The sequence below is a fragment of the Nannobrachium achirus genome (assembly GCF_963921795.1).
Source record: "Nannobrachium achirus genome assembly, chromosome: 1".
Lineage (NCBI taxonomy): Eukaryota > Metazoa > Chordata > Actinopteri > Myctophiformes > Myctophidae > Nannobrachium > Nannobrachium achirus.
Genome location: NC_137810.1, coordinates 12069343 through 12095393, shown reverse-complemented (window position 1 = coordinate 12095393; position 26051 = coordinate 12069343). Strand labels below are relative to the sequence as shown.

General features: G+C 43.6%; 1 protein-coding gene across 1 annotated transcript in view; it reads right to left on the bottom strand.

The window, feature by feature from the left end:
* Positions 1-7400: 7400 nt before the first annotated feature.
* The window catches only part of oca2 (oculocutaneous albinism II), a gene marked incomplete at both ends in the record, with an annotated part of 104137 nt that continues 85486 nt past the window's right edge, over positions 7401-26051 (bottom strand). The window contains 3 exons of the mRNA XM_080724327.1: positions 7401-7488; positions 23731-23824; positions 24947-25040. Coding sequence (XP_080580453.1) covers positions 7401-7488; positions 23731-23824; positions 24947-25040 — 276 coding nt within the window. The remainder of the gene's footprint in view (positions 7489-23730; positions 23825-24946; positions 25041-26051) is intronic.

Below are 26051 nucleotides of genomic sequence, written 5' to 3'. Positions count from 1 at the left end.
GCTGTGAGCTTGTATATCTGCTATTTTTTAATAGCTAAAGTATAAAAAGTATAAAATAATTAAGGCCCCTCCACCTTGGGCCCTAGTAACTCAGTCCCACTTTCCCCCCCTTGTGACGCCCCTGATGATATCCATGGTGTCATTGACATGAACATGAAGGTGTTTTGATCAGAGGCATGCCTGGCATACAATGGCTTCAGTTTGTAGTAACTGACAGTGTGACGTTGTGGATGAACACACAGCATGGAATCCTCTACCATCATCTATGAACCATTAAGCGCTTATTACAGTTGGCTGAGGGAAAGCATGATCTCTTACAGTAAATAATGATTTATTGTTAATCGTGCTGCTGCACTGATGAGCACAACAGCGGCTTAGATCAAGTCTTAGATCTTTCGGTTCAGACCACTAAAAAGCACAGTTAATTGTGCAGGGATGCACTACAGTAGCCTATAGTCTATTGATTAGTAGTGAGACAAAACTGAACTGAGGCGAGCAATGTAAAGAGGAGAGAAAGGCAGGTTTGTATGTCTGAAAACTTTGAGGACATTATTGGTTTATGCTCCTTGTACATTGTTTAGAGGATTGAATAATCCAATAAACCGGTGTCTTTATGGACGTATCTGGGTCGATGACAACAATAGATGTGTTTTCACATATCTTTTTTTGTGTAACAAGGCCTGTTTCAGGTTATGCTTGATGTAACCTACAGTATAAGTGGAAAAGTGGTTCCAATGCTGCTGGATTAGCTTTAGCTTGTAACGCTCTGCTATTTTCGAAAAGTCGTGAAAATGTGTGCAAAGTCTTTCAATATATGTATTTTTTTTAAGCAAACATTTGTAACTCAAATTTAGCTTCTGGCAGGTCCCTGGAACTAAATATTTTTAGATGGGGGTCCGTGGCCAAATACATATCATCTTGGGGGTCCTTGACATGAAGTTTGAGCACCACCGACATGGAAACGTAGGTTTCTTGCACACATTTTCTTTTTTTTTCTCAAAAATAGCAGATCTACAATCTCGCAGCGTGGCACCGAGAGCTTGTAGATCTGCTATTTTTCAATAGTTAACATTCATGGGGGGCCCGCAGTGAATCCTTGTACCCAGGGCCCAGAATTTGGTGTGACGCCCCTGATGGTAGGATTCACGTGCTTTATGTTCTGAAGACAGTGGAAATCACTGTGAACTTTAGGAGGATCCATTCCGCACCCCACTGAGCACCAGCCCACCTTCCAAGACTTCTGTCATGAGGCAAGTGGGCACGGCCGTTATTATACACTTCGCACTAGTCTGTACTCTGGACACATCTTGTGCTTGTAGATCTGGTATTTTCACTATTTGACGTACAGCGGGTTTAAAGTGGTTAAGCTCCATCTCCTCCAGAAAGCCATACAGGGGTTATTGAGAGCTAAAACAACCACAGACTCAGAGCAAGATATTTCCCACATTTAAAACAGTTAGGCTGCTTCCCTCATTGCACTCATTAACAGATGAATTGCACTGCACACCTCCTCCAGACGGACATCAACTCTACTGCAACACTACTGCAATCATCCAGCACATACATAAACCACGTTACTCGTCTCTGCTGTGTTCACCTACTGTAAGTGCAACATCCTGTAAATTCTGTGATAAATGGTGAAATGTCTGCACTTATTTATATTTAAATACTGTACTACTCGCCATCCAATATCTGCTCTTATTTATATTTAAATACTGTACTCGCCATCAAGTGCTACATTTTTTGTAGATTTCTTTACTCTTTGTTTACACCTCATACATCATTTTTGAACGGTGCTAACTGCTCCTACATCTGGCTTTGTGTGTAGGTCCCTATGTCCGAATGAGCACGAGACTAACGTCATAGAAAGTACGCAGAGACCGACATCACCACACAGCTTATGTCACGGACACTCGGACAGAATGGCCAATACAACGTGGGTCCGAGTGGGTCCGATTCTGCAGCTAGCGTTAGTTACCTGGCTACAAATCCCCCCCCCCCCCCCCCCCCCCTTCAAAAAGTTGATTTATCATAATGAACCCTGATCATGTACAGGTTCAGTCATTCTGTCAGGGAGGCGTGATTATGTTGTTAGGCAAACCCCGCTTTGATTGGCCAGAAGTCTCTTTGAAAATCTGTTATCTTAACCATTGGGCCGGTGGGGCCGTTGCCAGGGGCCCTTGGCTCTCAGGGGTCCTTGGGGGAACTGGGCCACGTGGTCATTGACAATTTACTATTACATTTATATGTTAATTAAAAACGTATAAATGTATAAACGTATAAAAGTGTGGGCCCCTCCTCTGTTGTCTACAGGTGCTTTCTTGACCCACAGATGATCATTGTGGCTTAACATCCGAGCTGGGTAGTGCGCATCGGGAGGGAGGGAGGGTTATGGTGGAGGGGCCCTACTTTTTTTTATTATTGACCAGGGGCCCTCGCGGGGATTAATCTGTCCCTGGGTGGTCTAATGATCTGACTTTCAGCAGAGAGAGAGGTTCCATATTCAAACCCCAGTCTACCTGTAGTTTGATGATGGATTACTTTGCCATGTTCTTTGTAAAGATATGCATGCATGAGTAACTCAAAGTGTCTTTGAAAATGCACTGGGCACCCAACGACAGTTCATGTGGCCCCATGGAAAAAATCATTGCCCACCCCTGGTCTAGAGACACACTTCATATCATCGGACCTCAGCTAGCGAATGAAGCCTCGGGGACATTTAAAGATAGTTTACTTTTGCGATAACTACCCTGCATGACCATACAAAAAATGGCACTCTACATTGTCGTCCAATGTTGAAACTATACAAAATGCCCATAAATACATATTCATTTGGGGGTCCTTGACATGAAAAAGTAAGAGAACCACTGGTTTAGACTGTGTCTGAGACCATAGCAGGAGGTGGTGTTAAAAACATTTCTCCCCCCCCCCCCCCCTCCATAATGTGAAATTCCCAAAATTAGAACGCCAGGGTAAAGAGGTTAAAGCCTACCCTAAACAGTCATGTTATAAGTTATTAATCATAAAGCATTCCGTGTCTGTTGATGGTGCACAGTGAGATCAAATCTTACTACTATCCTGTTCCCCTGGGAATCCTCTATACCGTCTAATTATTCTTTCACCCCCTCTCTCTCTGTCTCTCCCCTCGCTCTCTCACTCTCCTCCTCCCCGCTCTCTCTCTCTCTCTCTCTCTCTCTCTCTCTCTCTCTCTCTCTCTCTCTCTCTCTCTCTCTCTCAAAACAAATCTAGGACATTTGGAGAAAAAAAAGTGGTCCCACCACCCACTCCTGTTTCAAAAGCACAGAAACTCAAGAGAATTAAAATGAGACAGCTCCATGATGTTTTATTGCTGATGTTGCTTAAACCATGTTTTTAATATTACACATGATGTTTCAACTTTGTTTGCCTTTCAGGGCTGTATAACACAATACTTAAAACAGGACAATATGACATTTTGGCCATTTCACATGAGGGCGTTAATGCGATTAAAATACATATATGTCTTTTTATATTACATTTATTTACCTGTACTAAATCACTTGGACTGATCAGTTATAATGTGATATTACCGTACACAGTACATGTGATAGCATATACTGTGACAATAGCATTCTGCACACCAATTACATTTAGTCTATAACTGATTCTTTTAACATTTCATTGTTACCGTGTGTCATTTTAATTAAATTAGATGACACTGATAAGTAGGGGTGTAACGATATCGTAACTGCATCGAAATATCGCTTTTAATTAGAAAAATCGAAGTAAATCGAAATGAAAACAGCTAAAATCGAATCGTATCGTTTAAATTTGTATCGAATCGAATTGGCAGTGCAAATAATCGTTTGTATCGATACTGCCTACTTGTGCATTGTATTTAGCATTTTTAAGAAGAAAATATGAAAAGAGGGGTTTAATTACTTTTCCTTTCCATATAGCTACACTGGTCTATTGATAAATGTATGTGATGTCTATGTTCATGTCAAGGTGTGGGTTTGTCCATATGTGTTCAAATACAATGTCCATGTATTTGCCAGATAATCCCTGTGTTTACTTATTTATATACATAATAATACATGTTTCCCTTAAAAACCTGCACTATCCACACTTTTCACACAGATTTAAATTCTTTGCAAAATAGTTACTATATCGATTTTAAATCATTGAATCGAATCGTATCGCCATGACTGAACCAATATCGTCCATGTATCGTATCGTCAACCGTGTATCGTGATATGTATCGAATCGCTATTAAAATGTATCGTTACACCCCTACTGATAAGTGAGCCTGTGGCAAACAAATAAATTAGGCATTGACCATAATAAAATCCCTTTCATTTGGTATTGTGGTGCCTTCAAGGCATAAACAGGAGCACCGTTGAAAAGTTGGATGGGGAGAAAATAACAATCATCAATCTAAAACTTTACAAAAGTGAATCAATGAAAAACTGTAGCTTCCTCAGCAAGTACTTAGAGCGCGATGCTCGTAAACCGACCACGGGGATTTCCAGCGGAATGAATGTGACCTCATAGGTGATAGCTGGAACGATTTATACCAATTACAGCCACAGACGCAGTAGCACCGTGCAGGGGTGTCACACCAAATTCTGGGCCCTGGGTACAAGGATTCACTGTGGGCCCCACCATGAATGTTCTTCATTCATAAACTGCTGTTTATGAAAAATCTTGAAAATTGGTGTAATTTGAATATGTTTGATCCGATTCTATAAATGTCTTCTAAATCAATGTTTCTATGTCAGTGGTGCTCAAACTTTTTCATGTGAAGGACCCCCAAAATTATATGTATTTGGCCACGGAACCCCATCTCAAAATATTTAGTTCCAGGGACCCCCCAGAAGCAGAATTTGAGTTACAAATGTTCTCTTAAAAATATACATATATTCAAAGATTTGCACACATTTTCACGACTTTTCAAAAATAGCTGATCTACAAGTAACAAATAATGAAGGCCCCTCCACCTTGGGCCCTATTAACTCAGTCCCACTTTCCCACCCCTTGTGACGCCCCTGGCACCGTGCCTTCAGGTAAAGGTAATTCCTTCCCTCGGTGTAACTTTTCTTCTAAATACTGTATTGCTGGCAGGGGCGTCACAAGGGGGGGAAAAGTGGGACTGAGTTACTAGGGCCCAAAGGGCCTTAATTATTTTATGCTTTAGCTATTGAAAAATAGCAGATATACAAGCTCACATTTTCGTGAAAATGTGTGCAAATCTTTGAATATATGTATTTTTAAGCAAACATTTGTAACTCAAATTTTGCTTCTGGGAGGGGGTCCCTGGAACCTAATATTTTGAGATGGGGATCTGTGGCCAAATACATAACATTTTGGGGGCCCTTCACATTAACAAGTTTGAGCACCATAGGTTTTTCAAAGACTTTTTCAAAGACTTTTTCACGATTTTTCAAAAATAGCAGATCTACAAGCTCGCAGCGCGGCACTCTGTGCCGAGCTGTGAGCTTGTATATCTGCTATTTTTCAATAGCAGATATACAACCGTACCCAGGGCCCAGAATTTGGTGCGACACCCCTGGTTGCTGATACAACTTTGGTGGAAGCTGTGCGCAAAGTACGTTTGTAAAACAAGTCAATGGGAAGACCTGCAGGGGCCAGAACTCTGGGACTCATTCAGCAAATGGCAAACACAACTCTGGTCACTGAACTTCTGTAGCTTCTGCCAGTTTCGGTCTGACAACGTTTCTTTGATTGAACTTTAATTGCTTTGCAGTGGTGTAAAAGTAGTAACTAAGTACATTTACTCAAGCACTGTACTTAAAGGACAACTTTGTTTTTTTACAACAAGGGTTCATATTTTAGATGGTCATTAGAGAAAAGAAAAGATGAGTGTTAAAATGTTTTCATTCACTTCTTTCTATCGTTTTAGTGATTTTAGTATTTTCATTTCAGTGGTTGGGGGCATGCGTACAAGTGGCTAAATATGTCTTTTTAGACACAATAAGCCCATTCCCAAGATGAACTACACTTTTTCATGTGACTTATAGGTGCTGGTGTAAATAGTAACAACGAAATTACCAGCTTATTGTGTCTAAAAATACATATTTTGCCACTTGTACGCATGCCCCCACCCACTGAAATCATAACTAAAATCTCTAAAATAGAAAGAGGTAAATTAAGACATTTTAACACTCATCTTTTCTTTCCTCTAATTACAATCTAAAATATGAACCCTTGTTGTAAAAAAACAAAGTTTTCCTTTAAAGGGGGCCTGTCACCTAAAGGGTTACTGTCACTTCAAGAATCATCTTAAAAAACAAGTTAATATTTTTATGATGTCATTGTGGGGATGCGCAATTATAAGCCAATCAAATTAATTGTCTGTATAGCCAGACTGTATGACTACTTACCGTACTGTACTGGTCAGCTGTTGTTGGGAGGCGAGGGGCAGATTACACTCAGTGTAATCTGCCCCTCAACCCCTTTAGGTGACAATTAAGTTAAGTACACTTTTGAGGTATTTGTACTTAAGTGTTTCCAATTTCCAATATTTTTACTTCTAGCTACTCCACTACATCTCGGATCCAAATGTTGTACTTTTACTCCACTGCATTTATTTGAAAACTTTGGTTACTAGTTACTTTGCAGATCTGCTTTTTCAAACATTTTGTACTTTTACTTTTAGTACTTTAAGTACATTTTGATGCCAACACTTTCATACTTTTACTCAAGTACATTTTGAATTCCGGACTTTTACTTTGTAACAGAGTATTTATATATTGCAGTATTAATACTTTTACTTTTTCCACCACTTTTGCTTTGTACTTCGTACTGCACCTCCAGTGCTGCGGGTCAAAGGCAATCGTCACATGGCAGTCTGCGCAAAATGCATCTACAGTGTGCACATACACCCACACAAAATGCATCTACAGTGTGCACATACACCCACACAAAATGCATCTACAGTGTGCACATACACCCACACAAATATGATCACACATACTCTCTCTCTCTCTCTCTCTCTCTCCCTTTCACCCCCCCCCCCCCCCCCCCCCTCCACCCCCACACTCACACCGAACCTTCACAACCTCAACTCCTGCATAGCAACATTATAACTATGTTTTTGGTGTCTTATAATCCCGTAAGGGATGGGTTTTGAAGGACAAGACACTTGAAAATGCATTCATTCATTCTTGATGCATTCATGCATTTGTTCACGTACACGCGCATGCGCACACACGCACACGCACACACACACGCGCACACACACACACACACACACGCGCGCGCGCACACGCGCACACACACACACACACACACACACACACACACACACACACACACACACACACACACACACACACACACACACACACACACACACACACACACACACAGTCTCTTTGGCTCTGTGCAGCAGTGGTAGATCACATGTTCCAGCCCAGACCGATGTGGGTGGCCAGCAGATAACACATGGCTATCGTACACGTCATCATCATCATGGGGAATCCCAGCCTGTGAGAGAAAAGAAAAGAAAAAAAACATCGTAAGCAAAACAATGAATGTCTCCCTAGACCTGACTCTGTAGTCCAGTGCTGTGTTCTACCTGTAACGCACGTATACGGCGTCTGCTGTCGGAAATAAAAATATGAATATAGCGTCTGCCCTCGCGAACCTTTCAAAGTAGCGTATCTGATAGGCATTATGCACTGGCGTCTGCCCTGGCCACACGAATAGCCGCAGATCATAGATTATAGTATGCCCAAAAAAAAAGTCTAGAACACACCACTGCCGTAGTCCATCATAATGTGCAGGAATAGTCCTCAGCAAGTAGGGCTACTGAGGAGCAGAGTAACTGTCCAACTCACGGGTTTTCAAAGTGGGTGACGGGGCACCCTGGGGTGCCGTGACGGCAGTCCAGGGGTGCCGCTAGATAATTTGATAATATTTGGAATTTATTTGGACACTTGAAAAAAAGTACAAAGTTATTTTCAGTCAGTTCTAACCAAAATGGCTATTATCGCAACGTTTTCCTCGCAACATAATCACTAAAATATCGTCACTGTTGGGCAGAAAGCTTATATTTCCAAGTTACAAGACCGTCGCACAAAACCAGTAAAAACAGCCGATCTACAAGCACACAACGTCTCGCGATGCGAGGCGTTGTGTGCTTGTAGATTTTCACTAGTTTAGTACATATTTTTGATGATAAATACAAAACGAACGGTTTCCACCCGACAACCATGATATGCTATAAATATAAGGTGCTGGGAGTGAAATTTATAATGTAGGGGTGCCTCGGATTAAAAAATATATTTATGGGGTGCCCTGAGAAGAATGCTTGCTCATGTAGTCGATCTACAAGCTCACATTGCTGCAACACAGTGTGGGCTTGAAGATGTGCTGTTTTCGTATAAATCTGGCCCTGGTCTCCCATTGCCAGATGATCAGAGATATCTTCCCACCGATATGTCTGGGGGCATCAAAATCCAAGGTATAGTTGTGAAGAAAACATCCTCTAACAAACCTACGCCCACTGCTTTGGGAACCAATCATATCACCGCCCCAATATGAAGGACCGCCCTAAAGACGCTTGGATTGGTTCCGTAATGCAGTTTATTTAATTTACTGTCTTTTTTAGCCATGCATGCTTGGATTGTGACCAGTCTCTAGTTGAGCAAAGCGTTTGAGCCGAAGTATTTAGACACTGGCTTGCGAGTCTACGTAAGCCCTGCTATTCAAATGGCATTAACAGGAAACAGAGATGCCAGATTTCCTGTCCACTCCTGTTGCTTAAGCAGCTTTCCTGGTGAGCCGGCGCTCCCCACCAGCGACATGTGCCAAGTCCTTTATCTGCTTGATTGTGCCACAATCCCCCTGGTAGAAGCGTCACCAGAGTAATTACAGCTGTGTCTAGTAATCCCTTCTCTACCCGCCCACCCTCGCCCACCCCACCCCCGTTCTATCCGCGTGGTATCTACCCTGGGCTTTCTGCATCGCTCTGAAGTGGAAGATATTTTTGGATCCTTCCCTGGTAGAAAACATGTGCTGCCAGCTGTTGAAACAACCGATGTTTAGCTTCTCTTCTTTGCACACTTTGACTTGGCCATTACGTCGCCGGAGAACAATGCTTTGCACAGATGGCCGCGTGATTACGCTCGACACCTAATATTTGATTAACCCTTGAACTCTATATCGCTTATGTTCACTAACATAGAAGTTCGACAATCACCTCTTGACACTAAGCAATAGGCACTACAGATATATACAGATATACGGCAGTTCTTAAACCTCTACGCTTTATGGATGTCAAAGATACTCCCAATGATGTACATGACCAATGTAATCTCTGGTTTTAGAGCAGCATGTAGGTTTCTGTGGGCGATAACCCTTGTTTTCAATAAACAATTTAATAAGCAGACATACAGGTCCATTTGGACCGCTAGTGGGTCCCAGACATGACACTGAGAAAAAGTAAGCTAGAGGAACCTCTGGGATGTAAACAAACTCTTAGTCATCTGGTATGAGGTCAATAGACCATCAGAACAGTGACGTGAGGATTAACAAAGGACAACATAAGAATGAAGAGAGACAGGCTCAACAATGGAAATGTCACACAAGGCTTATAATGTTTCCATTCAAATAATACCGTGCTGGGAGAAAGACTCAATGATTCTGAAATTAGCTGAGACCTATTTGGAACCGTCCGATAACATTTTCCTCTTCATTCAGTGGATGGTGATTGGATTGGATGTACCAGATTTCTTTCTTCAATTAAACAAAGACAACACCGAAGTAATTATTTTTGAGACCAAGGAAGAATGATTAAAAGTCAGTGCTCAGCTTCAATCGGCAATGTTAAAAACCACAACCCAAGCCAGAAATCTTAATGTAGCCATGGACTTGGATTTCTTCGACTGCATTATGACACTGACCATGATACTGACATGATACTGACCATGATACTGACATGATACTGACCATGATACTGACCTGATACTGACATGATACTGACCATGATACTGACATGATACTGACATGATACTGACCATGATACTGACATAATACTGACCATGATACTGACATGATACTGACCATGATACTGACATGATACTGACCATGATACTGACATGATACTGACCATGATACTGACCATGATACTGACATGATACTGACATGATACTGACCATGATACTGACCATGATACTGACATGATGCTGACATGATACTGACATGATACTGACCATGATACTGACATGATACTGACCATGATACTGACACGATACTGACCATGATACTGACATGATACTGACCATGATACTGACATGACACTGACCATGATACTGACCATGATACTGACATGATACTGACATGATACTGACCATGATACTGACACGATACTGACCATGATACTGACATGATACTGACCATGATACTGACATGACACTGACCATGATACTGACCATGATACTGACATGATACTGACATGACACTGACACTGCAAGTGAAATTAAGCCTTATACAATATGGGTCTCTGAAGAGAACGTCCTTCTTAGAGAATGGATGGAGACAGTAATCTCTAAATTGTTACTAAAAGCAGACATGCCGAGGTCACCTCTGTACAGGTGAGTCCATTTGTGCTGAGCAAGGCGCATTCTGCCATCACGGACAGTCAGGAATGACAGAGAGGGCAGCGGGAAAACTGTTCACAACAGAGACGAGAGAGAGAGGAGCACCTTGGCTGAAATCCCCACTGCACCCTGCAATCTCACACTGCACTTTAATTATGCATGATGGACGCTCTTAAAAAATGGCCTGATGTAATCTCAAAGTGTCTTTTCAGATAAAACCAGAGGGACATAGACCCGTTTGACTGTGAGGGTTTCATGCTTAAGGCGAGACCTTTTTTAACATTGAATAAATAAACAAAAACTGTGAGTTTGTAGATATAGGCTATCTTTGGTGGAGAGATTTGGTGTGTAGAGGGACACAAGGCCATGGGTAAACCCCTGGGGAACCCCCCAGTTTAAGTGGTAAAATGCTAAAACAGCTTGACTGACACTTACCTATAGGGGTGTAACGATACATTTTAATAGCGATTCGATACATATCACGATACATGGTTGACGATACGATACATGGACGATATTGGATCATTCATGGCGATACGATACGATTCGATTCAGTAATTTAAAATTAGCAAAGAAATTAAATCTGTGTGAAAGGTGTGGATAGTGAAGGTTTTAAGGGAAACCTGTATTATTTTGGATATAAATAAGTAAACACAGTGATTATCTGCCAAATACATGGACATGGTATATTGACAAACCTGCACCTTGACATGAACCCAGAGATCACACACATTTATCGATAGACCAGTGTAGCTATATGGAAAGGAAAAACAAATTAACCCCCCCTTTTAAAATTGTTCTTCTTAAAAATGCTAAATACAATGCACAAGTAGGTAGTATCGATACAATCGATTCTTTGCACTGCCGATTCGATACGATACAAAATAAAACGATGCGATTTTAGCTGTTTTCATTTCGATATACTTCGATTTTTTAAGTTAAAAACGATATTTCGATACAGTTACTATATTGTTACACCCCTACTTACCTAGCCCACCTTTGACCTGTGTTACTTAAAATAAGTGCTATGACTCAGTGGTCAGGCCGTGCTATTGGAAGACAATGAAGCCCATAATATTACTGTGACCACCTCCAAATGCATAACACCGTGAAGGAGCCAACAGCCCCCCTCAGGGACCTGATTCAGCCCGGGAAAAAGAGTTGGAGAGGCCCTCATTGCGCGCTATTAGAGAGAGATCTCTCTCTATAGCGCTGCTGCTACTCAAAGATTTGCCATTTCAGAATATGACAAGTGACAAGCCAGTGGGCCAATGGACCTATACCGGCTCCGCCCCCTCCAAAAGCTACGCCCGACATTATCACAGCGCGCCGCTACTGGCTTCATTCACTTCAATGGGAAATACGGCGGATTGTACACACATTTTACACATTAAATACTAATTCAGTGTTGGACCCAGAGCTTCGAAATCTCTTCCAATCCATCAACAAGGCCTGGATCTGCATTGGAAAAAATATTTAGACCTTTAAACTTTTAAAACAATACGACATAGGAATATATAAGGTCGCAGCAGAGGAATAAGGAACATGTCCATGGTTGCTGGACCACAGAAAGCCGTTTCAAACCAATTTAAATATGAATGGACTGTATTGGCCTAAACGACAATAACCCAGGACTACAAACACCTTATTTGTTATGTTAAATAGCAACTGATATGTAATGTACGTCTGTGAATGTCTGAATGAACAGGGGTAGCGACGCGAAGTGTTGTATTTCAACTCTGCTTTCGACTGCAGGCTGTGGGTAGGGGCGTCACAAGGGGGGGAAAAGTGGGACTGACTTACCAGGGCCCAAGGTGGAAGGGCCTTAATTATTTGAGACTTTATCGATTGAAAAATAGCAGATATACAAGCTCATAGCGTGGCACCGAGTGCCGCGCTGCAAGCTTGTAGATTTGCTATTTTTGAAATCCCACGATGAAGAACATTCATGTGGGCCCACAGCGAATCCTTGTATCCAGGGCCCAGAATTTGGTGCGACACCCTTGCCTCTCCCTCTGCGGCTCGGCAGCTAAACTTGTCAGGAATCGCGAACATTTCACGCCAGAGATATCAAATGTTAATAGATTTAAAAGCAATCGGCATGATAAGAAACATGTAGCCTACATTTGAAGCAGTTTATTCTGGTTGGTTGTTTGTGTAATGGAGAGTAATAGCCTCTAAACAAATCAGTGAAAAGTGAAAACGGCTCTGTAGGTCCAGCAGACAGGCGATTTCCTCATTCTGCTGTTGCGTCCTTATATATTCCTTTGTCGTATTGTTTTAAAAGTTTAAAGGTCTACATATTTTTTCCAATGCATATCCAGGCCGTGTTGACGGATTGGACGAGATTTCGAAGCTCTGGTTCCAAAACGCAATTAATATTTAATGTGTAAAATCCGCTGTTTGTCCATTCAAGTGAATGGTGCGGCTGTGATTCTGGTCGGAGGTCTAGGCGGAGAGGTGGGGGCGCGGCCTCCGTGATTGATCCATTACATGAATTAGGCCTTTATTTCGTTGTTGTCGGGTGGAAACCTTGTATGTCCAAAACCGTTTGTTTTGTATTTATCATTTAAAAAAATGATTTAAACTAGTGAAAACAGCCGATCTACAAGCACACAACGCCTCGCGGTGCGAGGCGTTGTGTGCTTGTAGATCTGCTGTTTTCACTACTTTTGTGCAAACAGTTTATTTTTTACTTTTGTGCAAACAGTTTAATTTTTTCCTAATGGCCCGGCCTGAACCGGCCGTTCGGGAGTTGTCCCGCTTTTCCCAATGGCCAGCACGTCCCTGGCCCCCCTGCAGCTTCGTGTGCAGTGGACCAGTGTCCACAAGCGCCCCCCCTCCTTGCACATGCACAGGTGAAAAACAACTAGTGGGGGGCTATTATGGGGTGCGGCCCACAGAACGCACGCACCCTGAGAGAATCTGAATAATGGCCCTCAGTTTACACTGTTTAATGGAGTTTGCGTTCTCAGTTGGTTTATTTACCTGCTCCATAAAGTGTGATGAATGGCAGATCCCAGGAGCCCTATAGCAAACCGAAAGGCAAAACTCCTGGTGGCCCTTAAAGCTATACTGTGTAAGTTGCTCACCTAGAGGTCAGTAGCTCTATAGCAAACCGCGGTCGCGTCCGCGTCTTTCGGCCGTTTTTTGCCGCGGACCGGGCCTCACACCCCCGCGTCTGCCTCCACCTCGCCTTATCTTTAGAGGGGTCCCTGGTTCCTGTGCGTTCAGGCATTCCGGAGAAACGGACTCCTTCCCCCTAGTAAATGCTGTTGTTATGTTGAGGCAAGCTACACGGGCGCCTACAAATATGGCCGCCGTATTGTGATAGCGACCCCACTTCAAGATGCGCTGTGATTGGCCGGCAGTGTATAACCCTCGCTGTGATTGGCCGGTAGTGTATGATGACGTAATTTTGCCGGGAAATCCCGCCCCTGTCACGGCTAAGTAGAAAACATATAAAGAGAAGGCTTCAGAAGCTGAAGAAAACGGAGTGGGTGTTCTAAAACTTTAGCGATTTAACAGTTAGGACAATTTTAAGATTTGTTTTATAAAAAAAGTTACATGGTATAACTTTAACACCTGTAACAATTTAGGTCTTGGGGTTGTTTTACTATTCAGTTGCAATCGCCTGAAGGGATGTCGATCGCCTTGTACTGGTGGAGATTTAAATGCGAGCCAGCTGAAGTCAGCTGTGCCTTCTCCTTGAATTACTCAGAAACCTGTGTAGCTATGCAGTGCCATCGACAGGCACAGGCAGGGCTGGATTGGTACATAAATTCGGCAGCCTGAAACGGTTTAAGTGCAGCTAAACTTGGCATGTTAGTAAACGTGCCACAATTAACAATGAATTGCACCTGTGCAGCTGACCTGCGGAACCTGGGAATATACCATTGTGTCAAGCTGGGAAGAATACAAGTGTGGAGAATATAATTATAATATCTTGTTAAAGTGACCCTTTTGTTAAACTTTGCATTTGTAGTTATTTTATTGTAATTTAACAACATAATAACCAGCACAGATAGACAAAGAGAAATTCATGGATTTATATTTAAAAGTAACTTTTATTTTCCCCCCTGGACCCAGGGTATGGCAGCTGCATACCCCTGTCATACCCAATTGACGCCCCTGAGCTTGTATCAGCATTTACAACAAAGTATTTCTCCATTGTGGTATTGCCACGTTTACGTTTAAAATAATAATCCGAGTATACCACCCACCACCGATGCCCCCGCTCGCTGAGATATTGTTATAGCTCTTTACTTGGAGGCACTATCCTCACCTCAGCCATTAATAAATCTGCCACCAAATGGATTTACAGCCTGGCAATGATCTCTGTTTCGGTGCAAAAACAAACAAACGGCCCAGCGAGGCGTTCACGGTCGGGCCAGGCAATTATTACAGTTGTTACCGCTGCGCCTCAAGCCTGCTGTCTGTGGCGCTCTGAGGCGGACAGCCTCCGTGGCGTGACCCGCCACAAGCCATTGGTCTGGCGTCTGTGGAGCCGCGGGGGATAAGGGTGGTGGTGGTGGGGGTGTGAGGGCGAGGGTGCAGAGAGGGAAACTATACAGGAAAACAACTCTCCGTAAAAAAGATTAACCCATTCAGAACGGGTACACAGTATTGTGTATCATTATTTTATGCTTTAACTATTGAAAAATAGCAGATATACAAGCTCACAGCGCGGTGCGAGCTTGTAGATCTGCTATTTTTGAAAAATCGTGAACATTCGAATTTTGAACCGATTCTATAAGTGTCTTTTGAATCCTTCTAAGATTTTTGGAAAAGGCTATATAGCCATCGTCAAAGAAAAGGTCCTTTTCACTTAAATGGAGCTCAGTTAGTCTGTTCTTGAGAGACTACTATGTCAGTGGTTCTCAAACCTTTTCATGTGAAGGACCCCCAAAATGATATTTATTTGGCCACGGACCCCCATCTCAAAATATTTAGTTCCAGGGACCACCCAGAAGCAAAATTTTAGTTACAACCGTTCGCTTTGGAAATACATATTATTCAAAGATTTGCACACATTTTCACGACTTTTTCCAAAAATAGCAGATCTACAAGCTCGCAGCGCGGCACTCGGTGCCGCGCAGTGAGCTTGTATATCTGCTATTTTTCACTGGTTAAAGCATTCAATAATTCTAGGCCTAAATGGGTTTTAATGAGAGATAGCAGCACCAGGGCGGCTATAGAGAAAAAACATCACAGAGAAAACGTGGGTGAACTTCGAGAGGTTGGGGCGAGACGCTCGCCTCCTCTGTCGACGGTACGCCAGGGCGTACCGGATCGAAGTGGCGGCAATTAATCACGCCCAGGTAAACGTCTGACCGCTGGCGTCGGCGCACATTGTCCTTTAGGGACAGGAGCAACGCAGCCTACATTTCTGCCATGCGCTTTGAAGATGCTTCCCGGGCATGCAGGGACGTGCTGGCCATTGGGAAAAGCGGGACAACACCCATGAACGGCCGGTTCATTCCTGGCCTGTCCAGGCCGGCCATTAGGAAAAATAAATAAATAAAATAAAATGTCGGCCTTCGTTCCATTTTGGGGGCTGGGTGGCCAACAAAGTAAATCGTCACTGTCGGGCAGAAACCTCGTATCTCCAAGTTTCAAATTTGTAATTGTTTTCGCAAAGCAAAGCCCTGCTTCATCATACAAGGCCGTCGCACAAAAGTAGTGAAAACAGCAGATCTACAAGCACACAACGCCTCGCGGTGCGAGGCGTTGTGTGCTTGTAGATCGGCTGTTTTCACTAGTTTAAATCATTTTTTTAAATGATAAATACAAAACAAACGGTTTTGGACGTACACGGTTTCCACCCGACAACGACGAAATATAACTCATGTAATTGGCCCACTGGCTTGTCACTTGTCATGATCTGAAATGGCAAATCTTTGAGTAGCAGCAGCGCTACAGAGAGAGATCTATAGCGCGCAATGAGGGCCTCTCCAACTTCTTTTTCCCGGGCTGAATCAGGGGCCCAGCACGTCCCCGTTCCCGGGGACAGTGGCTTTGGGAGAGACATAACAGCAGGACACCGGGGGACGGACGACCGCAGTGCAGATGCCACAGCAGCTCACCTCACCGCTGAGTTATTCAGGCCATTTTCATTTGCACCGTGTGACGGTCTATCAGGCCCCCAAAAAAAGACACGCGGCGCGGCGTCCCTGTGGGCTCATCAGGGCCTGAAGTGAAAGCCATCTGACATGCGACGACAGCAGTCCGTCTGTCCCCGCTGCCTGGACGCAGAGCTGCAAGCGAGCACGTTCCACCGTATACAGCTCTGACTCTACCAGAGATAGCCAATTAAAGCGCTTCATTTCAAGGAGACGCTATACTGTGAGTGGCTAACCACTTGTGATGATACACTTTATTTCAGAGACAGAGGTCCATAAAAAACCCATATACAAAAACAGACAGAAACAACACAGAGATACACAGTACCAGACAGTTTTCACTCAATTAAAAACATATAAACATCGCCTCCAGTGTTTCCAGAAGCAAGGGGAATACCTTGTATCGCTCTGTGTCATCTCAAGACCATGGTTAATACATTCTTTGACTCCACAAGTCTACACACAAATCTAAAGCTAACATTCCTCAGTACAGCATGAAAGGTGGGTACATTACTAGTTACAAACATTTCACTTGGACTAGTCCATCTTGGGAGTTTCAGGAAAGGGCGATGAAAGGCTGACATTATAGTTTGGGAGGTAAAACATTTGTTGCTTTGTCCTGATTCTCTTATTGGTTTTGAAAGTGGTTAACCTTGTGTCGTTGCACTAACCGCATCATGCCGGTATGCACTGCAGCAGATTATATGTGACCCTACTGCCAGTAATTGGGAGTGTGGGAGAGGGTAAAAGAGCGGAGGCTGGTGATAAACGGTAGAACTGTGCAAACACCTGCTATTGCTAAGGGTTCCTTGATGGGTGGCTCCCCTGTCCCACGCACGCACGCACGCACGCACGCACGCACGCACGCACGCACACACACACAGAACAGAACAGAACAGAACCCTCACATCCTCAGCTCCTGCATAGATTTAGCAAATGCAGATTACACACAATACGCTGCTCCATAGTGAGAATTTGCATAATCACAGTCCCACTGACATTGCTCTGCAGGAGTCTCTAGTCGTCTAGAGGGGTCGTCTGAGCATGTGTCTCTGTTCCTGTCTGTGTTTCCGGAGCTAATCTAACCGAATTTCTTGTGCAGACTCTGCCAGCAGGCCACAGAAGTGCCTCCACTTTATCACGTAGTTTTATTGGAAATATTCATGCATGTCAAAGGGGCAGTGATTGGGTTGAAACCTTGCCCAAATTTCGAGTCAAACACTTCCAACTTCTAGTTGGAAGTGTTCAATTAAATGCACCAGAGAAGCTAGTGTCATCCTTCTGTACATCTCAGCCTGGAATAAAACGCTACAGCTTTGTTGTGGGTACTTGAGAACAACAGACATCACAGTAGTTAACGACCCATTGCAACACATTGTGCATGCACGACTCAAGTCGCTATCCCCCCAGTCTACTCAGCGTCTCAATGAGGTGCTTAACAAACCTGTTACAGAACACTAGGACATCCACGCCTTTCAACAGGCAGCATGTTGGAGGTATCCCAACCCAGCCACAGCCTCTCTTTGCAGTCTGCATGTGTTGAACTTGCTTACTGCCAGTCTCTCTGGAGTAAGAGCCTCTGCTAAATGCCTGAATTGTAAATTGTAATGGCTTTAAAGTGAGATTCAAGTATTCACACTGCATGATGTGCATGTGATTAACTGGGAGCTATAAATATTCACAGCCGTGCGTAATGGTCACGCCGACACACACACACAGCCTAATCAATGTGTCCAGTTCCACAATGATTGAGAATCAGACAAAATGCAGATTTTTAAGTCTGGTGAATGTGTCTGCTTATTCCTGTCCTAGTGATTACACACAGTTTTATGCAAGCATTTTTAGGACCAGGGTTTTCATGCCTTCGCGTTGGTCTCATTCACAAAGTTCCTCAATGATTCATCAGGCCATACACTTGATTGCGACCGTAGGTCGCATTTACTATCAAACCCTGCACAAACTGTGAGTGAGTCCTTCAGTCCGTCAGTCTGTCTGTCTGTCACACCTCACACGTCACACTCTTGCCCTGCTCATATCTCCGCACCGTTGCCCCGATCCATGCCACATTTTGCACACACGTTCCTTACCTGCCAAACTACAACCTCCAAGGACCCCCGGAGCTCCAGGGACCCCCAGCTCCCTGGGGGACCCCCAGATGTAAAAAATGACCAAATGTGCTAAACTGACCAAATGACCACCCCAACGGGGCTGCTCACGGGGAATTCCCGGGGACCACCCACTCCTGGTGCTCCAGAACGGATGCAAAAGTGGTGGCGCCCCCAGTGGAGGACCCCCTACACTGCAGCTCACATAAAATGCCGTAACTCCGGCTAGGAGCGACCGGGACAGCCGGGGCCGGTATCTATTTCGTCCGCCTTGCCGGCGCGGAGACCCCACCCCTCATTTCTCACATGGCCCTCTTCTAGCGCCACCATGAGGCCGATTCTTGCAAAACACATTTTTGGACACTGCTCCTACAATTTTTGCCCTAAAATCACGCAAATCGGTACACAGTATGTCTACACTCATCCCATCAACATGAATCTCTCCCATATAGCGCCACCTCCAGGCCGATTTTTAAAAACACATTTTTGGACACTGCTCCTACAGATTTTGCCCTAAAATCACGAAAATCACTACACAGTATGTCTACACTCATGTCATCAACATGGATCAGGAAGATTTTGGCAAAACACATTTTGCCCTATTTGTGGAGATAAGTGACCTACGGTCGCTTATCTCCCGATTAGGGAGCCTTACTGGTAGCCTAGTTCGTTTCTTGTTGGCAGCATGCTAAACTGAACTAGTAATTCACTGCCCCACTCACCTTAAATATGCATAAGCGCGCGGCTGGTACTGTACTGTACTGTATGTGCTTGGCAATGTTTACAAATATTTTTGGATATTCAGCCATGAAAATGAAATGCATTCCATTCCATGCATATGATCATATTAGTTTCAGTATAACTGTCAGTGCTTTGTACTGTTTGAGTGGATTTTCGATTTCCATGAAATCGAAATCCACAATGTTCAATTTTAAACCGAAACCAATGATTCCAAAGTCTAGAGGAGAACCTGACAGAACTGCGTTCCGTTATGACATTCATACCACATAGGCTCTGATGCCTGACAGTGTGACTCAGGTTGGAATGCTGATCCCGATGACCTTTGCTGCATGCAGGGACGTGCTGGGCCCCTGATTCAGCCCGGGAAAAAGAGTTGGAGAGGCCCTCATTGCGCGCTATAGAGAGAGATCTCTCTCTATAGCGCTGCTGCTACTCAAATATTTTTGACAAAGTGACAAGCCAGTGGGCCAATTACACGAGTTATATTTCGGCCTTGTCGGGTGGAAACCTTGTATGTCCAAAACCGTTTGTTTTGTATTTATCATTTTAAAAATGATTTAAACTAGTGAAAACAGCCGATGTACAAGCACGCAACGCCTCGTGCGTGCTGGTAGATCTGCTATTTTCACTACTTTTGTGCAACAGCCTTATATGATGAAGCAGGGCTTTGCTTTGCGAAAAAATTTACAAATTTGAAACTTGGAGAGACGAGGTTTCTGCCCGACAGTGACGATTTACTTTGTTGGCCGCCCAGCCCCCAAAATGGAACGAAGGCCGACATTTTATATATATTTTTTTTTTCTGGACCGGCCGGAAATGAACGGGCCATTCGGGAGTTGTCCCGCTTTTCCCAATGGCCAGCACGTCCCTGGCTGCATGTCTCTCCCCATCTCTTTCCCCCATTTCCTGTCAGTCTACTGTCCTATCAATAAAGGCATAAAAGCCAAAAAATATCTTAAATGCATAGAAATAGTAAATGGTAAATGGTGCATTTATATAGCGCCTTTATCCAAGGCACTGGCGCCTATTCAATGGAGCCAAGGGGAGCAACGGCTCCCCCAGATCTGCCCCCCCCCCCCCCCCCCCCCCCCCCGCAGGAATATTGCGTGCCGATCAAACAACGTGAAGTGCTTTTGCGTACTTATTTAATTATTTATTTAGCGTCAGACCCTAGCTCTGGCGTCACTTACTGCACGTTAACATGTACGTCCTTTAAGTAGACCTAAAAATAAAAGGAGTGTGTTGACTAATCATTACAAGTGACTCTTATTTCTCTTATTTTGAAATCCGATTTTAGAGGAAGTCCGTCTTAACCCAGCTGCCATGACACTCGAAACTCTAGTGTAACTAAGTAAACACGGACCCACGTGGATTAAAAACAACATATTATAGCCACAGTTCATATTTACGATAGGATATTTAAACCATGCTGTGACTTAAACAAGAACACACTTTGGAAATACGGCACGTTAACCTCTCGGAATCTCCGCAGCAGCATACAGTATTATGTGAGTAGAGCATCTCATCTGATCTGTCTCTCTGTCTGTCTCTCTCATGCTGGTTTATGTCGCATCACAAGGCTTTCACGTTGTGGGAGCAGAGCTTGTAGCTCCAATAAAACGCTTGCTGTGCAGTTATCAGGTGCAAAAGACGAGATCGGCCATCGCCGGCGTCTTTTCTCTTTACTAGGCTATTATTTATATTGTCTTGCATGAGCAACTACGAGGTGTGCACTGTGCAGCATATCTTGATTCCATCTATTCATCATTGCTTTTAAAAATGGCACTGTTGAATAGGATAACTATTTAATGTGCAGCTCTGAAAGGCTTGCATAGACCTAGTGTTCTATTTATTTGGTCATGTCAGAGCCTATTAAAAAAAAGGTGCGCACCAAGCAACATATCCAGGTCCTCCCCTGAAGCCCCAAAGACACCCGAAAATGACTTAATAAAGGAAACCCGTTTTAGTCGACTTTTAGACGACTTTATAACCGCAAATAACCGATTTTCGCGGCGCCAAAAAAAAGAAAAAAAAAAAAAAGAAAGATTCCAGGATTTGTGCTCCCCCTAGTGGGGACAGAGTTAGGCGCCGGTGATCCAAGGCGCTTGACATTGTGCATTACATTCACTCATTCACACACTCATACACCAATGGCGGTGGAAACCATCCAAGGCACCAACCAGCTCACCAGGAGCAACGCGGGGTTCAGTGTCTTGCCCAAGGACACCTCGACATGTTTACAGGAGGAGCCGGGATTTGAACCGTCGACCCACGCAATCTAAGAATCTAAGCATACATCTTCCGACACCGTCTACAGTATAGATGTCCTTGTCATCTTTGTGTGTGTGCATCATGCGTGCGCGTGTGTGTCCCTATCTGGGACTTATTGTGTAAGTTCATGTGTAGGACAGAGAGAGCACGAGAGATCATTCACTGGACCTTTTCAGTACAATTCCTGTGGCAGTCTGTAACTTCAAGTTACTCGATTTGGGTTTAGACTACTTTGCATCCACTTGATTTGATTAACAAGCTGTGACAACAACCTTGGTCTCTATCAGCTGTGTGAGACGGACTGTGTGCACAAAAGGGCTTTGCACACAGATGTGGGTTTTTTCGCACGGAAAAACGGACGATTTCCTTTTTTAAAAGAAAACAATGATTCTCTATGACCTCATGCTGACCGGCTCCGAATTTGCCATGCGATAGGTGGCTGCGGCAGTGCTTTTTTCCCCCCGATCGAACCCAGTTCGATTTGTGCGTCTTGTCGCATGCGGTAAAAACTCATTGACTCCTTTTATGACTCCTTTTCGGATCCGCAGTGTGGATTCCGCACAGCCTTGCACACCAAATCTTAACGCATTTTAATCATGCAGCAAACGGGAAAAAAAAACACAACGGTCCTGTGTGCAAAGCCCTTTACTGTATGCATTAGAGAGTCTGTTAATCCTGATAACAAATGAATTGATGCTGAAAAGAAATGTTATGAGCACATGGGATGAAAATAACATTAGGTGAGTCACTTGTTTCCACACCAGAAGTGGGCCAGTCAATGCATTAAATGCCAAGCCCTGGACTTGTAGCAAAGTGTATTGCACTAGAGGTTCGCGGCCCTTCGGGCCGCTCACATCTAGAGTCCACGCCCGCTTCTTTACTAAAAAACTTTTTTTTTTCCAAAAAAAAAAAGTTTTTGAAAAAAAAAAAAAAAAAGAAAAGAAATTTTTTTAAAAAAAAAGTAAAAAAAAAAAAATATATATATATATATATATATATATATTGTGGGTTTTATTGTGGCGGAACTATTGTGGCGGAACTATTGTGGCGCAGCGCACGTTTCCGGTCGGACATATTTGACCGCCGGACGCACTTCCGGTGTGTGTGTGTGTGTGTGTGTGTGACACACAGCCCTCCCTCTCTGTTGTAAATGTAATTCGATACACTGCCCGCTCCTCTCCCCTTCCCTCTCCCTCTCTCTCTCTCTCTCTCTCTCTCTCTCTCTCTCAGTGCCTGTGTGAGTATAGGCTTCAAGCATGTCCGTTTTGTGGAGGCTTCATGTCCGTGCTTGAAGTGGGCGTGGCCTCTAAGCCAATTGTAAATATAAGATTGTAGGGCATTCAATCACGAATAGTGATTTTTATTATTCTAATCATTCGACCTCAAAGTATTCGAATAGTCGAATATTCGACAGGACTGGCCAAACTGTCAAATACTAAGAGACGGACATTGTGAAAATAGCCGATCTACATGCTCGTTGCGAGGTGTTGTGAGCATGTAGATCTGCTATTTTCACAATATTTATCTGTGGAACCGAGTCACATTAAATGTAATACCTACAATTCCAAGTGCTTGTCAGGGTGGGGTTCCCCAGTTCAAATATGTTTATTTTGGGGGTCACGGCTTAAAAAGGTTTGAGAACCCCTGGTTTAGACTTTAGAGCATTAACAAATTCATCCACCAGGGGCATTGACAGCACATTCTTATGACTTCCTATCTAGCCAAGCTTTATAAACTATATATCTTTCAAAGAAAAAAAGTGGGAAAAAAGCGAATATTCGACTTCGGTGAACAATGTCGAATAGTGACTTTGATATTCGAATATTCGAATATTTGAATATTTGGTGAATGCCCTATTTATTGCATTGTGTGTTCTTGTAAACATACCTGAAGAACTCCATGAAGGAGAATCCGTAACCATGTTGTTCAGCAATCCCCGCACACACAACGTTGGCTGACGCACCAATCAGTGTTCCATTTCCTAAACGGAAAGCAAAAACATTCATTAAAAGAAATGTCTGTTGAAAAAGAACTGGACGGTGCCAAAATGTATTCAAAATAGCATGTCTGTGTGCTCTTCGTCCATTCAACAAGGTAATAAGGGTCTCATTTAATAGATGCCATCTCCATAATGGTCAGTTTATTACCACACCCAACATACATTGTTATACAGTATGACAAGGGAGGGTACAAAAAGAGAAATGACTTGAAACCATTGACTATATGCACTGCTGCTCTCTATAAAGATGTATTACTATAGTTCCTTTTGCCAAGTTATGAAGAGCAGAGAACCGTAGCAAATAAAATAAGTACATTCAAAGCAACAATTGCAAATGCATATATCTGAGACTAGCATTATGAATGACTCCCTTTCTGTACTGCATTATAACAGTGAGTCATGTACATATTCCGGTTACAGTATGTGGATGATCGCAGTATACTACACATAAAATAATATTTAAACGATGTTGTTTTACTTGTGGCATGTCTAATAGTTTTAGGTGACATTTCTGAGAGGTGTGTTAGAACGCTGTTTCCCCAACAGTGGGTCGGGACAAATTTGCATGGGTCCCTTAATTTGTTTTATTGCGACTATAGGTCGCAGTCAACTATGAAAACTGGCACATCTTGTCCTTATCTTGTCTGTATATTGTCCGTAACGCCTCAATGTCTATAGCTGCTGACCTGTTGTGCCATCACCTCATCAAAGATCAAACCCTGTATATCCATACATGGAGACGACTGATCATCAAGTAGATCTCCATATATGGAGCTGACCTCTAGATCTGATTCCCAGATGATGACCTGTTAATTACGTCCTTGTCCCTTTAATGCCCATATATGGAGATCTGTGTGAGTCCTAGAACTCTCTTTCTGTGTCCCTCCCCGCCCACACAGATAGAGCCGTTCTCCGTTAGAGAAGGCCAGCCACGGGGCGAGCAGCGAAGACTGAATGTGCCTCGCCTCGCGTTGTCAGACGGTGCAAAACAATCATACAAAATTGCACGCAGTGTGATATACAGTAGGGCAGTGGTTCTCAACATGTGGGTCTGCAAATGGGGGGGGGGGGGGGGGGGCTTTTAATGAGCACTTTGTCACTCACCTCCCAGACAGGCTCCCATGGCCAAGGCAAAGATCAGGGGCTTCACTGGCAGGTTCACGTCTGCATCCTGACTCAGGTTGATGAGAACTGGAATCTGAAAGCGCACACACACACACACACACACACACACACACACACACACACACACACACACACACACACACACACACACACACACACACACACACACACACACACACACACACACACACACACACGCGCGCGCAAATACGGAAATGTCATAAGACTCAAAGGCATGTACAGAATGCTATGTTTTCATTAATGACCACGGGTCTCCCTTAGGCTAAAGGATCGTTCCAAAAATATTTGGAATGATCTGGCTAAAGGAGTGATCGGAATCACAATGCGTAACGTGAGCTATCTGCCCCTCGGTGTCTGGTCTTTGATGGAAACTGTAAAATAGGATAAATGTTGCTGCGTGTGTGTGTGTAAGTGTGTGTGTGTGTGTGTGTGTGTGTGTGTGTGTGTGTGTGTGTGTGTGTGTGTGTGTGTGTGTGTGTTTTCTGAGTTATAAGGGTGTGTTCACGGTTCACACTGCCTGGCTTTTATGAAGAAAAAGTGCAGCCTATAGAGCTCTTTTTCTGCTGAAATTGAAAGATGAGACATCCTCCTAGGTCGTGATATGCCCTGTGCCACTGTCGGGGGTGGAGGATGATATGGCATGCACCCACACACAAACAGCAGGGACGTGCACAGAATGTCAGAGAGGCAGGGGCTGGGGCCTTTTGTGAAAATATTGAAAATAGCAGACCTCCAAGCTCAGAACAACGTGTCGCAGCGTGGAGCTTGGAGGTCAGCTATTTTCGTTACTTGATACCACACTAAACTAAACACAATCAAGTGAATACTGTAGATGTGGCGTAATGGCATGGGTTTCTACACAGAGAGGGCAACTCTTTCAACATAAGATGCTGCATTCAAGTTCGGGAGAGTTTGGACAAGGCAATTCTCTTGAATGCTGCCTTCAGGTATAGCATGGAAAGAGGGCATTTGCATTTCTTTCACCATAGTAAAAACTGCATTCATGGTCTGTAGAGGGCACTTTTTACAATTTTACAAGTAAAAGGGCAGGGGCTCAAGCCCC